Here is a 15,525-nt window from a genome sequence, read left to right as displayed (position 1 = left end):
GGACGAATAGCAGAGAATCCCGCCATCCTGCTATATAACTCCAGACACAGCCCGATCACTGCAAAGACTCCCAGAGGAAGACCAAATCGGTTGAAACGCGTTGGAGAATATAGGACACCCAATCCACATCAACAGACAGCAGCAAAGTGCAAGAAAAGATCGAGAGCAACGGCGCTGACAAGTCACCGGTAAGCCGCACAGACGGACTGGCAGAAAGAGGATCCCGCAGGTGAGTCTCCGTAGTGGAGAAGTGTGTCCCAGCCGCAGGTTCCTTTCAGACCCTGCAGGCAGAGCACCCTCTCCCCCGACAACGACTAACCCGGCGCACGGAGCCAACTCACGGGGAGATCCGTAAAAGGACGAACCGAGGTAAGGCACGGACGCAGAGGGGTAAGTCAGTCCGGAGCAGCCCACCCGCACCTGTGCCCCTTATCTCACGGCCGCAACGACAGTGCACCATCACTTGCCCCCAAACTTTAGAGGTACGAGACGCTGTTCTCTGTCTGTAAAGAGACTTATAAGGACAATCACAGTCCGGTTAGGACTAGGACCTTTTGATTTAATTTTCTTTAACCCATTCATCAATTTATGCCTCATTTTAGAGTCAGCATCAGTTGATAAGACTTAAAGACTCATTACCAGCCGTAGTGGTATACAGACAGAGCACCTGTGAAGAATCCATTCACAAGTGACAACATTTATGACTTATAACTCATGATCATATCTGCATTTTCCCTAATTTTCACTGTTTAATTGTTTTAGTGCAGACTTGCACCTTTCAAGTTTTGTTTTTCAAAGATTTCTTCTATTTTCCCTACATCAATGATCTTTATTTCCTATTTTTATTTGCCCACAGTAGCATCAAAATACTTGCTTAGGGTTATTACCATTCAATAAATATTCATTTTTTTATTCATCAATATTCGTGTTAATCATAGATATTGTACTCGGTCTCGCTTTATCGTACTAAGGGTGTCATTCCGAGTTGATCATTGGCTGAATTTGTTCGCAGCGCAGCGATCAAGCTAAAAAACTGCATTTTTGCGCATGCGGTGCAATGCGCACGCGCGACGTACGGGCACAATGAACAATGTAGTTTTGCACAGGGTCTAGCGATGCATTTCAGTCGCACTGCTTGCCGCAGAGTGATTGACATGAAGTGGGCGTTTCTGGGTGACAACTGACCGTTTTCAGGGAGTGTGCGGAAAAAACGCAGGCGTGCCAGGAAAAACGCAGGCGTGGCTGGGCGGGTTTGTGACGTCAAATCCAGAACTGAATAGTCTGAAGTGATCGCAAGCGCTGAGTGGGTTTTGAGCTATTCTGAAACAACATATAAAAATTTTGTAGGCGCTCTGCGATACAACCGTTCACACTTCTGCTAAGCTAAAATACACTCCCAGTGGGCGGCGGCATAGCGTTTGCACGGCTGCTAAAACTAGCTAGCGAGCGATCAACTCGGAATGACCCCCTAAATTGCTCTGTTGCATTTGTGTACAATGTCTAACAAGAAGGGCAGTAAGTCTGTGGACGCGCCTGCATCATGCAGAGTATGTGCCAAAGATTTACCAGAGGGGGAAGCTGTGTATGATGGTCTGTGTGCTTTGTCATACATCTCCCTGTCAGTCCACAGCTCCTGTAACCAATCAGGAGCCACCCTGGGCTGTGTTCACAAACCTACTGGGTACTCTGGTGAAACGCCTTACGCCCCCTATGGGATCACCTGTGCCATTAGAGCCACAAATTGTCCCTATGGTTAATTCACCTTGGGCGGATAATTTGTCTAACCAGTTGCAGCAATTAACTCATTCCTTGGTCAGGCAAAAATCTACTCCAGGTCACTCTTGTGTCTCTGGGTCATCTAAGCGGAATGTTTCCTCATAACAATCCACTAATCTCTCAGATATTTCATCTAAAGAGGAGGGGGAGCATACTGTCCTGTCAAACACTGAATCAGGTGTTTCTGACAAGGATTCTCCATTGCAAATTGATGTCCCTGCCCTTGTGGTTGCTATTAAGCAAATCCTACAAATCATTGACGATGAGGATTCCACTACTGTGGCTAAGAAAACTGATGAGTTCAAACGGCAGAAGGTAGTTAAAAATCTCTTTCCACATTCTGACCATTTGGTTGGCATCAGGCACGATCCCTGGTCTAATCCAGGGAATAAATTCCCCTGTCTTAACGGGCCTTTGCTCGCTATTCGCTCCCTGCAGAGTTATGTAACAAGTGGGAGGCCGACTTATGCAGTTCACCCAGGTCTGGTTAAAGACCACTTCAGACGCATGGGTGCTGGAAGTTGTATCTCACGGGTATGCAGTCGCCTTCAAGAGACGTCCCCCTCGCCAGTTTTGCAACACGGTTATCCCTTCGGATCCGTTAAAGGCGCAAGCTCTGCAAAAGTTTGTGGGTTCCCTCCTGAATACAGGAGTGGTAGTGCCGTTTCCTCTGTCCCAGAGAGGCAGAGGTTACTACTCTACCCTGTTTCTAGTTCTGAAACCCAATGGGTCTTTCCAGCCTATACTCAACCTCAAATCACTGAACAAGTTTGTAAGAGTTTCCAAGTTTCGTATGGAAACACTGCGCACAATTGTACAGGCTATGGAACCCGGAGACTATATGGTATCCCTGGATATACAGGATGCATACCTGCATACACCTATTGCCATGTCGCATCAGCAGTATCTGCGGTTTGCTATTGCCAACCTCCACTATCCGTTCCAGGCTCTGCCATTTGGGCTGGCTGCGGCTCCTCAGATATTCACCAAGGTCATGGCCGTAATGATGGCCCATCTCCGTCGCCTGGGAGTCAGGATCCTGCCGTATCTGGACGACTTGCTGATTCTGGCAAACTCCCACAATGTCCTCCTTCGTCATCAACAACTGACGGTAAGCTTCCTACAAGCCCACGGATGGCTCATTAATTTAAAGAAATCCTGCCTGTCTCCACCTCAGAGCATGGTGCACCTGGGGGCACTCCTGAACATACACATTCAACGACGGTTTCTGTCTCCAGAAAATTTCCTGAGACTTCAAGACAGGATAAGATGCTTCCTTTGTTGCCCCAGAATGTCAATACACTCGCCGATGCAAGTACTAGGCCTCATGGTGTCGGCATTTGATATGGTAGAGTACGCTCAATTTCATTCTCGCCCTCTACAGAGGTTAATCCTTTCCAAGTGGGATGGCCTACCTCATCGGATCAGATCTCACATGATCACTTTGACTCCGGAGGTTCATCTGTTGCTGACCTGGTGGCTACAGGACCAGCATTGAGCAGGGGCTGTCCGTTCTAGATCCCCGACTGAGTCCTATTGACAACGGACGCTAGTCTGAGTGGATGGGGTGCGGTGTTGGAGCAACACTCTTTTCAGGGTCGCTGGACCAAGGAGGAGTCACTCCTCTCAATAAACATTCTGGAGTTACAGGCGGTGTTCAATGCATTGACTTTCTCCCTGCCTCTGGTACAGAACAGGTCTGTTCAAGTACAGTCAGACAACGCCACCATGGTGGCATACATAAACCATCAAGGCGGCACTTGAAGCCGCATGGCAATGATGGCAGTGTCAACAATCCTTTGTTGGGCGGCACGCCATCTGCCAGCAATATCGGCAGTGTTCATTCCGGGCGTTCTGAACTGGGAAGCGGACTTCCTCAGTCGCCAGGACGTGCACGCCGGAGAGTGGAGTCTTTATCCAGAAGTCTTTCAACTCCTAGTGGACAAGTGGGGCCTACCAGAGGTAGACCTGATGGCGTCTCAACACAAGCACAAGCTTCTGGTCTTCGGATAAAAGACCAAGGATCCTCAAGCAGCGTTCGTGGATGCACTGGCAATTCCAAGAAACTTTCGGCTGCCTTACGTGTTCCCTCCAGTGTCACTTTTGCCCAGGGTCCTGTGGAAGTTCAAACAAGGAGGATTTCTACTAGTCGCTCCAGCGTGGACCACACGGCATTAGTTCTCAGACCTGCAGGGTCTATCGACAGAGCGTCCTCTTCTACTTCCTCAGCACACAGACCTCCTCGTACAGGGCCCTTATCTTTATCTGGACCTGACCAGGCTGGCTTTGACGGCATGGCTCTTGAAGCATCACTCCTGAGAGCCAAAGGATTCTCCGAGGTGGTCATCCAAACTATGTTAAAAGCCCGTAAACCTACTTCAGCTCGGATTTATTACAGGATCTGGAGTTCTTACTTCACCTGGTGTGCTAATAAGAATTATGATGCATACAGATTCAGAACTTCCAGAATTCTGGCTGATCTGCAAAGAGGCCTGGACTTAGGCCTTTGTGTGGCCTACCTCAAGGTTCACATATCTGCCTTATCGGCATGGTTTCAGAGAAAATTGCGCCTATACCTGACGTTCATACATTCACTCAGGGTGTCTTACGGATTCAGCCTCCTTATGTCCCTCCTGTGGCTCCATGGGATCTGTCGGTTGTCCTGAATGCCCTGCCTTAAATGGCTCACGGCCAAGGTCTTGTTTTTACTAGCTATTTCCTCTGCTAGAAGGGTGTCAGACTTTGGCTCATTGTCCTGTCGTCCACACTTTTTAATAATTCATTGTGACCTGGGCAGTTCTTAGAACTTGCACAGGTTATTTACATAAGGTGGTGTCATCTTTTCACCTTAACCAAGAGATTATGGTTCCGGCCTTTGATTTATCCTCCAAAGAGCAGTCTTTGGATGTGGTACAGGCTCTCCGTATATATGTGGAGAGGACTGCCTCAATCAGGAAGTCAGACTCCCTTTTTGTCTTGTTTGGTTTTCACAAACGTGGATAGCCTGCGAATAAGCAAACCTTGGCAAGATGGATTAGAATGGTGATTGCACAAGCTTATGCACAGCTCCTACCGCTATTAATGCCCATTCTACTCGGTCTGTTGTACCTTCTTGGGTGGCTCGCTGTGGTGCGTCCTCCGTGCACACGTTCATTAGGTTCTATGCCTTTGACACTTCCGCCTCCCCAGGATGCTTCTTCCTTTAAACGCCGGGTTCTTCTACCCGCTAAGGCGCGTCCCCTCTCTTAAGGAACTGCTTTAGGACATCCCCTATGTTTCCCTGTGGAAACCAATGTAACCTGCTGCAGAAAAGGAGCGTTTTGGTAGACTTACCATTGTTAACTCTCTTTCTGTGAGGTACATTGGGTTCCACAGGACGCCCGCCCTGACCCACATAGCTTCTATGGGTTTGTATGGCATTAGCCGCTGGTTTCTTTTCCTGTCGTGAGAATATGGTTCTATGTGACTAACATCTACCTTCTCACTTACCTGCTCCTGCATTTGACTGGTTAGCAAAACTGAGCTTACAGTGCCTGGAGGTGGGGTTATAAAGGTGGCCCCACTGCATCCTGGGACAGCCTAAAGCTTTAGCCTGTTGGTGCCTGTGTATTAAGATCCACTCTACCCCGATGTTTCCCTGTGGAACCCAATGTACCTCGCAGAATAGAGTTAACAATGGTAAATCTACCATAACTCCTTATTCATCGAGGACCATCTAGCCCCCTATGATGAATAGGACTCTTGGAAACCATTTGCATTGCAGAATAAAATCCCCATATGCTATTGTCAAGCTAAGAGGAGAGGGTTCTTGTACTCCTGAAGCTGTGATTCAGTAAATGGCAATTACGATAGGCTGGTGCCTGCTCACACTTCCACAGGCTGTAAGCAGAAATCAGACTCTGGGACTTGTCCCACGAAGACACCGGAAGCCGTTTCGTCAGTGCTTGTAGCTAATTGAATTTGGCCTGATTACTGTTTTTAATCAAAGCTAATTTTTCTTTGTAAGTAGAGTTAACCTCACTGTAATGCAGATTTGTTATGTTATTGTTCGGAGTACACTGATAGAATATGTACAAATAATAGAATAAACTGTTATTTTCTTTCAGGAGTAAGGTGGGAAAATGTGAGAAATCAGCGTGATGCTGCTTCCCAAACCCAACCTGCTCATTGCCTCGATGTCGGTGGATCAAAAATCATATTCAGCTCAGTGCGCCGTAGATCATCTATTAAGTCTACAATGCTAATGAGTTACGTAGAACTTCCACAGTTGTCATCTTCTGGTAAAAACACTGTCACAACCTCAATGTGCAATACTTGGAAGCAGAGGACGGTTTCTTCCCAAGACAAGATTGTTTTATCTCCTTCTCCTGTGGAATCATCAGAGTCTGATTGCTCCAGTCCAAGTCCAATTATTTTCCTAGATGAAGTGGGTTATCAGAAAAGCTTAAGAGCAAAACTGAACCTGCCAAAGATACCCGTTGGGAAAGATGGTATTGAAGACTCTGATTCTGAACTAAGTGAATTTTTTGATAGTTTTGATCGATTTGATGAACCAGAGTCAACACTGGAAGACCATTTCCAGACTACTCAGAAAACCATTCTAGCCAGCCCACCTAAAAAGAAAAAATGTGCCAAAGGGCACATGAGCACAGTATGTATGAATCCACAAAAGTTTCAATTTGATCGCCCTACACTCTCAGCCAGTGTAAAAAAACCAACTCCCCGTAAGGCAGAATCTCCTTTTAGTAGTGTATCTGATTTACCAGACTCCCCTCGCCTGGCAAAGATCTGTGCCGAAGATAATGGAACCTTGTTTAGTCCAATTAGATCATCTGCCTTTAGTCCTCCTGGAGTTCCCACAACCACAGATTGTTCTCACTTGGTTAGTCAAGAGGACAATTCTTTCAGTAAATTTAGTGATTATGCTAACCATGTATGCATTAATGTGTTTGACTCCGTTTTTAATACCAAACCATCTTCCAGCTTTGTCAAAAAAGAGCAGGAGAAAAATATGAAGCATAAACGCAAATCACATAGCAAAGAGTCAGACCGTAAATTGAAGTCCAAACACAAATCAATTAAGGGAGGCATTCAGAAATTTGCGGCAGATCTGGTAGAAAACAGTTTAGGCAGCGCATTTAAAGACTTGCAAAGGGGTGTTTCATCTTGTACTAGCGCATTATGCCACCTAGCTGCAAGACTAACTTCATATATAGTCCAAATGGCTTTCTATGAAATTGGGAGGAGACGAGCCTTTTCAATTAAAAAACGAGCCATCAATAGTTTGGCAAACCTCATGGTCAGTGAAGTCATTACAAGTGCCCTGCAGGAACTTCGGCATATAAAGAAGCAAATGGTTACTAATGCTGTCACGCGTTTCGCTGCTGACCTTGCAGAAGAGCTTGTTTTCGAAGGGATCATGGAGGTTTGTCAGTTTTCCCACCCACCGACTCCAACTGTATCTTATTGCCAATCTTTTGACTATGAAGATGTAGCTGTAAGTTCCTATGCTAAAGATTTATCAGAATCTGTTATTCAGGAAGCCTTTATTGAATTATCTCAAGTGAATGTGTCTTTTACAACAGAAGCCGCTATAAGTGTTTCTATGGACAACCTCCGATACGTAAGCTCTGAAGCTATGTCAGTGCAATCATCACCCACATCCACTTCTCCTGGATTTCAAGAAGTGTCACCTGCTAAGTCTAAAAGAGATTATACTGTTCAGTATGCTTTGTTCTTTACATCTGGGCTTATGAGCTCTGTTCCAGTACCTGTAGCTGCCAAAGTTCTGAGCCAGAAACCAATATCTAGTGATACATACGTTTATGTAGATAATGTAAAAAAGTATAACTTGTCAACAAAAAGCATTGCTGAAATATCTGGTACAACTATTATATCGTCTTCTAAAGATGGCGTTAGCAATAGCCTACAGGAGCAGCAAGATGCAGATGGAGTAAAGGCCTTCTCCGTAACTATGGTAGACATGATTGTAAACGAAGCATATGATGTAATACAATCTGCCAAAACCGTGGAAGATTATGCTGAAATGATGACTAAAAAGATAATTGAGAGGCCTTCTCTGTGTCTTTCATTAGATGGAGAAGCATCACAACATAATTGCACTGATGGTTTGGGCAAGGGTAGTTTTAAACATACACTAGGTAGGACTGCAGATATGTTTTCAAACAATTTAGACGTAATGAAACTGAGTAGGGAATTGCCTATTAATTTTGTTGACCAGCATAAAGTTATGCCTCAAGACACTGAAATGTTGACTTATTCCCCCAAATCTTCGGAGCAGCAGAAAAGGATTTTTAGGTGTCCTCAAGTTGGTGAGCAAATGTCCCTAAATCCATGCTTTATTGTAAAGCAGTCGGCACAGGACTACAAGTGGGAAGCCTCAGAAAGACGTTCCTCAGGCAGTTGTGCAGTGAATTCAAATACTATGTATAGTAAAACAAATACAGAAGGTTGGGCTGCAAAGAGAACTGTTCAGAAGAATGATGTTTCAGATTCTTCATTGTTCAGCATTCATAGTTGTCTCCCTCACATCAACCATTTCTCCTCAGTAATGTGTAATTGTGGCGAAGAATTATTTGTTGAAGATAAGATTCGGCAAAGAGATTCCACTGGAATAGCACTGCCTAGTACTCCACCTCCAACACCTATAACATCCTATGACATAAGTCCTGAAAGAAGCATGAGAAAGCTTGGCAAGCGACTTAAAGGAAAACTAGCAAAAGACTTCTATCCCGCCACGCCACCTTCTACTCCCCATCTGTCTGTATTTGAACACGACAATACAAAGAGAGATGATTTTATGCTTAAACTCATGAGATCACTTTCCGAAGAGGTTGAAAGCTCAAGCAGTGATGATAGTTCTGAAGAGCTTGAAGTATCCGAGGAAACCTGTAGATATGCAGACTACTTGTCAAGTAACATAATTTCTGTTGCCACTGACATGGCTGCATGCTCATTAGAGGATGAATCTGCTCAGGGAGCATCCATTAGGAACCGGTCGCAGCTGAGCGTGTTGAGTGATAAGTGGGGTTACCCTGCCTATATGAGAAATATTACTGAAGACCTGCTAGAGACCATGTGTAGATATGCAAACTGTGTTGCCGGGGAGGTCATTAATGATGCAAAGGAAATGATTGGCAGCAGGAAGAACTCAATGTGTGATGTAGACTGTGGCAATTCCCGACTATATGATAAAGACTGTAGACCCAAAGAAAGAGGTTACAAATATGCAAATATGAATTTTAAATCAACTGATCCGGCCACTCTTCATTTGCCTCATTATAATGATGGTGCTGGTTTGACCTCAAAATACCCCAGCTGTGAAAGTGTGACTGAAGAATATGCAGACCATCTTATACGGGTGCTAAAGATGGAAGGAGGGAACAGTGAGCTCATTTTGGATCAATACGCTGGTAGGTTAGTTTATAGCGCTATAAAGTCTGGCCTCCAACAGGCCTCTAAAACCACTAAAGTTAAATGTAATCGTAAGGTTATCCATAGAGTTAAGTCTGAAGCAAACTGTAGTAAAGAAATACGTAGACTGTTGAGTAGAACCCATCATTCAGACAAAAATAAACGCAGACTGAGTAACTTTACTCTTCGTTCTTTCAATGAGGACTCTGTACAGAAATCTGAACATGCTGGCCTGCTCACTTTTGCTGAATCTTTAGCACATACCATAACATGTGACGTAAAGAGAAAGCTAAAAATGTCAACTGCTTCACTTCCCAAATCACTGACCGATTCTTGTCTCTATACAAAATCGAAACATGATTATATTACTGGTGAGGTCGTTAAAACATCCTACCCCAAGACACTCCTTCCTTTAACTCCTAAACAGAAGTTATATCATAGCACAGGCAGTTTAAATGATCATGGTATTAGCGAGGGGATTATGCAAGCTATTGAACAGTATGCCTGCAATGTTGTAGATGGCACCTTGGAATTCAGCATGGAGGCAGCCAGGCTACAAGCTGCAGAAAATAGGAAAAAAGCAGATAAAGTCCCACATGCTGGAAAACTTACACATTCTTATGGAACTGCTTGTAGGCTGTGTAGTGTAAAAGAGCAGAACGGAAACCCTGTATCCTCCTGTCACTTCTTGCTGGGACAAGATGTTTCCAGAAAAACTAAGCAATGTTCTAAGTCCAAGCAAAATGCTTGTCAGAAATCAAGACTTTTCCATCTTAATATCCCTAAGATCCACATTGACTTTGATAAGCGAGCAGTGCTGGCGGATAAAATTGTGAGTGCAGCTATTGAAAAAGCTGAGCGTGAGCTGAGTAATACGAGTTTGGCAGCGGATAGTGGCATTGGGCATGATGGGGTCAGCTTTGCAGAAAGCCTTACCACGGAAATCATGATGTCTGCTATGAAGAACATTGGGCATGTATTTAACATCAGGTAAGCTGTATAATTTATTATTTACTTATTTTTGTTTAACATCCTCAAAATGTGCAAACTGAAGATTTATTAACTACAATAATATAGCTCATCAGTTTCATGTTGGTAGTTCTGCCTTTTCCTGCTGTTGGGGTAACCCGATTAAAACATGTGGTCAGCGGCAGGTGACAATAGTGAACTTATGCTGTCCTGTGCTCCCATGAATTACTCCCAGTAAATGTGACAAATCATACCCCCAAAATACCGATTTTGAAAAAAATATTTAATGAATTCCAGCACAGAAGAACCCCCAAAAAAGTAAATGAAATGAAAATTGAATGCGCCATTCAAATGTTAGGGTACCTATGAAGTTACCTATTAAATTGAATTGAATCCGTTTGCCTAAACGAGGTGGATATCAGGGGCTTCTTCCGGGAGACGGAGGCTCGTGTGCAGTCTCCTTCTGGGCCCCATCCTCTCTAGCCGGCTGCGCTCTTGACTCTGTGCACTAGGGTCACTAGGGGACCTTAGTGCTGTTCCAGAATCTAGTGCGCATGGACAGGTCTCCAGGAAAATGGCATGGCGGCCATTTTCCCAGTGATTCTCCTACTGCATATTTGTGAAACACTGGGAAAATGGTGCTGGGAGGTTAAGTATTAGAAAAAATTGTGCAGGATGTGCACTGTGGGTCCTCCTTGACCCAGGGGGCCTGTGCGCACCACACACACTGCACCCATTATAAATACACCAGTGGGGGTTACGGTTGTCTGTAGAAATCTATAGGAGATCCATCTAACTGTGCCAGTAAGCAACCAGACAGAGGTAGATTCAATTAAGCGTGATGTCCTAAGGGATATTACTTGTAAGAAGCCTTACTTATCTTAGCTCACATCTCATTGGTGCAAGCAAAAATAAATAATGATTTTTGCATCATAATACCCAGAATGCATTCAGGAGCTTATTGCACCTATGAGACCTTGAGCTTCATTTAATTTTTCCCGAGAAATTGATGAAAAAGGAGAGAACCATAGTGATTACTGTGTGGACATTTACGGTATGAGAATCACCCCAGTGTAGGAACTTGCTGATCTATATAAGGTGTTAATTTTGTCTAAAAAAAATTAAAAAAAAGGTGAGAGGGGAAAAGGAACATCGGGGATAAATTCTGAATGGACCAAACATAGAGAAGGGTCTGAGTGGTTTCCCAAATGATAAATAAAAGGGATGGTGGATAAAACTTTATTAGGACATTGCCCAACTGAGAAAAACTGCTTTCAGTGAGAACATTTTAGAAACTTTCTTGTATGTGGTACTTACAAACAGTGATTTGTTGGGTGTCTATTTACTAAGCCTTGGAGAGAAATTAAGTGGACCGAAGTTAAAGTATCAGCCAATCAGCTCCTAACTGCCATTTGAAATGACCCCTGGATGTTGGATCCCTGTCATTCTGTTTGATGAGCGTTTTGGGACAATGTTGAACATTGGGTTGGTTGAGCATCCTTCTTTTGGTCTCAGACTGACCATTAACATAGTGCAATGTAATTTATTTCTGCAGCTGCTTGTGTAAAAGTTTCTATGATAAAAGCACCAAATCAGAATAAAAGTATAATTTTAGTATATATATGACATATTCAAAATATAATTGTCATTTTTAAAGGTGAATGAACCCTTATAATCACATAGTAGACTCAGCATTGTTTCTGTGCTCTTCAGTACTGTTGATAAAGATGGCTTTCAGTCAGTGGACTCAGTGACCAGCCAACAGACCAGTGTCAGTGTGGGGGATGACAGCACCGGCAGCTGGTCCAATCTCAGTTTTGAAGACGAACACCAAGATGAAAGCAGCAGTTTTCTCCACCTCAGTGACAGGTATATTAAGAACAGGATTGTTATGATGATTATTATTATAAACATTTTTTTTATAGAGACAGCACTTTTAGCAGCACTTTTACAATTTGAAACAAACAGTGATAAAATAGGATTTTAATTACCTACCGGTAAATCCTTTTCTCGTAGTCCGTAGAGGATACTGGGGTCTATTTAGGCTGGTCCACTAGGAGCCATGGGCACTTTAAGAATTTGATAGTGTGGGCTGGCTCCTCCCTCTATGCCCCTCCTACCAGACTCTGTCTAGGAAACTGTGCCCGAGGAGACGGACATACTTTGAGAGAAGGATAGATAATGATAGTGGTGAGATTCCGAACCAGCACACACAACAAGAGGAAAGCCAAGCTAACCAAACTTGGAACAGCAACGGCTGAACCAACATTACTTAAGCAAGAAAAAAAAAGAGAAATTGTTTCCCCCAGCACCCTGAATGATAACACTAACCAGATATAAATCCCACATAATATTAGAATTCAGAGATCTTGGTTACACATTTGCGCAAATGTGTGCATAAGCACCAAAGCCTCATCAAGGCGTCTCTGTATATTTGGGGTCCCTAGCGCTATATCTAGGTGCAGGGTGTGGCACCCCAAAACACCAACAGAAGCCAGAAAGCCCAGGGCAGCATACCAGTGAAAAAACTATAGTGTTAATAAATTAGTATTTGGGAAGCCGAAGCTATAAAGAAGGTGACACAAAAATGAAATGTAATTAAAATAGAGAAATAGTGTTTAAAAAATTAATAAGTGAAAAGTGTTAATAGAATGTAAAGGTATGCCACACTAAAGCCATCCAGCTCAGCCAGTCCAGAGGAACCACACCCCACACCTCCATTACCCCAATCTGGGTCTATGATTAACCAGCAAGGAGCCACATGATAATGGCTCCTTACTACAATATGTCTAAGCTAAGAGCTACCTACCTTGGAGCAACCCCATAATGCTCCATGTGGCATGTCAGGGCTTGCACCTCCTCCTAATGCAGGAACCTCTCTGCCTCTCACAACAGACATATATAATGGTAGATGCTCAATCAGCTTAATGATATCATTCGGGTACTCGAAAGGGAGGGGTATTTCTAAGCAAGAAAAAAAGAGAGACCAAGTAACATTGCAGGAAGAACGAAACACTGGGCGGGCGCCCAGTATCCTCTATGGACTACGAGAAAAGGATTTACCGGTAGGTAATTAAAATCCTATTTTCTCTAACTTTCTAGTGGATACTGGGGTCCATTTAGTATCATGGGGATGTACCAAAGCTCCCAAACCGGGTGGGAGAGTGCTGAGGTTCCTGCAGAACTGATTGACCAAACTGAAGGTCCTCAGAGGCCAAAGTATCATACTTCTAGAACTTAGCAAACGTATTCGAATCTGACCAAATAGCTGCTCGGCAGAGCTGTAAAGCCGAGACACCTCGGGCAGCAGCCCAGGAAGAACCCACCGACCTAGTAGAGTTGGCCTGTACAGATTTTGGACATGGCAAGCCTGCCGTGGAATAAATGTGTATGAAAAAGAAGATAGAGTGCGCTGTCAAGAAGCTGCTGGTGTAGGGGGTGGTAATTCCCCAAAGAAATATAGAAGCAATATAGATAGTATTCACCAGCGCTAGGTTTTAAAATTAAAAATAATACTCTAGTTAAAAATAATTTCAGGACGGTAGGTTATGTTGAAAACAGTATACAATAAATTTAATAAAAGTAATCTCATAAAATCACAGATGCCTATAAAGCATGATTAGAAATTTGAATAGTCATGTGAAATGGCACATCCACATATTTCCTCAACATATGTTAATTCATACCCCGGCTAGGACTTCCACTGGAATTATGTCCATGAACTTGTTGTTGGAGAGTTGATGAAAGCAATGGAGTAAAGAAAGTCCCTTTTAAGCATACCAATGCAAGCGTTTCAAGCAGACAGGGAAACCTCCAATTTTCTCCACAGATGGAAATGTCCAGGGAAATGCTGTCCAATTGGTGCCGTATGGGTGATGATGACAAAGTCCAGCAGTGTTGAGGATAATTTTGAGGATGTGTCCTGTAATCTCTAACTCGACGCGTTTCGCTGGTGTTGACACCCAGCTTCCTCAGGAGTGAATGTTAGAGTGCTGTCCTGTGGCTCCTTATAAACCCTGAGCAATTTGATGTAATCATAGACACCTGAAAAACAATTTATTCAACAAAAACCTAACCGTCCAAAAATGTAAAAGTAACACATAATTCATATTGCAATTGGTCTCACATGTGTATATGTCAATTTGTATCTAAAAACGAGTAGTGGAAAGTATTAAAAAGTACCTTTTAATTATAATGTAAACATCCTCAAGTCCGGTCATGTGACTACATTCGTCACATGATCTGTTTATTGTAAGTGATTGGTCGCTAGTCGTCAGATGACTAGACTGACTCAAAACGTCATTGATCTTTGTTGGTGCGCATGCGTCAGACGCGCGCACTCCCGCACCCACCATGGTTGTCTGTCCGGCCCCCACCATGCCGCGCGACGCCGAAACACGTGGTTGGTCACGTGATCGGAGCCCGAGCGTTGTACCATGGCAACGGGCCGCACAGAACAGAGTGAGCACGGACCAACGCGGCCCGCGCACGCGCACCAACCCAGCTGGATCGCAATCTTATGTAACAAGTAGATAGAGCAAAAAATGGACAATGTAGCAATAGATCTGCCGATCTGAGATGTAGCTCTATAGCAATCATTCTAACTTAGAGCACAAATTCTTAACGTACTTATAATAGTCAATGCTCTTAGAGACATGCAATAAAGTTTATAAATCATTTACTTATCAGGTAACATAATAGTATTTAAAGAATATTATTATAATGTATTGATCACTGGAATGGTGATCGACTTCCCATTATAACAAGTCACACAGGGAAATCACACAGTGAAATCAATAGGGGGACAGTTTTATCCATATCAAGTGTTCCTTCTGAAGTAGAAAACATAAGATCAATCACAATATATATTCATCAACTCTCCAACAACAAGTTCATGGACATAATTCCAGTGGAAGTCCTAGCCGGGGTATGAATTAACATATGTTGAGGAAATATGTGGATGTGCCATTTCACATGACTATTTAAATTTCTAATCATGCTTTATAGGCATCTGTGATTTTATGAGATTACTTTTATTAAATATATTGTATACTGTTTTCAACATAACCTACCGTCCTGAAATTATTTTTAACTAGAGTATTATTTTTAATTTTAAAACCTAGCGCTGGTGAATACTATCTATACTGCCGTGGAATAAGCATGCTGGATAGTAAGTCTGATCCGGCGTGCAATTGTCTGCTTTGAAGCAGGACACCCAATCTTATTGGGATTATAAAGAACAAACAGCGAGTCCGTTTTTCTGTGACGAGCTATTCTCTTTACATACACCTTCAAAGCTCTCACAACATCCAAAGACTTTGAAGTAGCAGAAGTGTCGGTGACAAC

General features: G+C 43.4%; 1 protein-coding gene across 5 annotated transcripts in view; it reads left to right on the top strand.

Moving 5' to 3' along the window:
• AKAP11 (A-kinase anchoring protein 11) overlaps positions 1-15,525 on the top strand; it is a 246,602-nt gene that overhangs the window by 167,123 nt on the left and 63,954 nt on the right. For all 5 annotated transcript variants that reach the window (XR_010214542.1, XR_010214538.1, XM_063952864.1 and 2 more), the window contains exons 7-8: positions 5,883-10,200; positions 11,893-12,048. Coding sequence is in view for 3 of the 5 variants with exons in the window: in XM_063952864.1 (XP_063808934.1) it covers positions 5,883-10,200; positions 11,893-12,048 (4,474 nt within the window). In the remaining 2 variants the exon portion in view is untranslated. The remainder of the gene's footprint in view (positions 1-5,882; positions 10,201-11,892; positions 12,049-15,525) is intronic.

This window comes from Pseudophryne corroboree, chromosome 2, assembly GCF_028390025.1.
Source record: "Pseudophryne corroboree isolate aPseCor3 chromosome 2, aPseCor3.hap2, whole genome shotgun sequence".
In the NCBI taxonomy this organism is placed as follows: domain Eukaryota; kingdom Metazoa; phylum Chordata; class Amphibia; order Anura; family Myobatrachidae; genus Pseudophryne; species Pseudophryne corroboree.
Note: the sequence above shows the minus strand (reverse complement) of the source record. Positions and strands in the feature narration are given on the sequence as shown.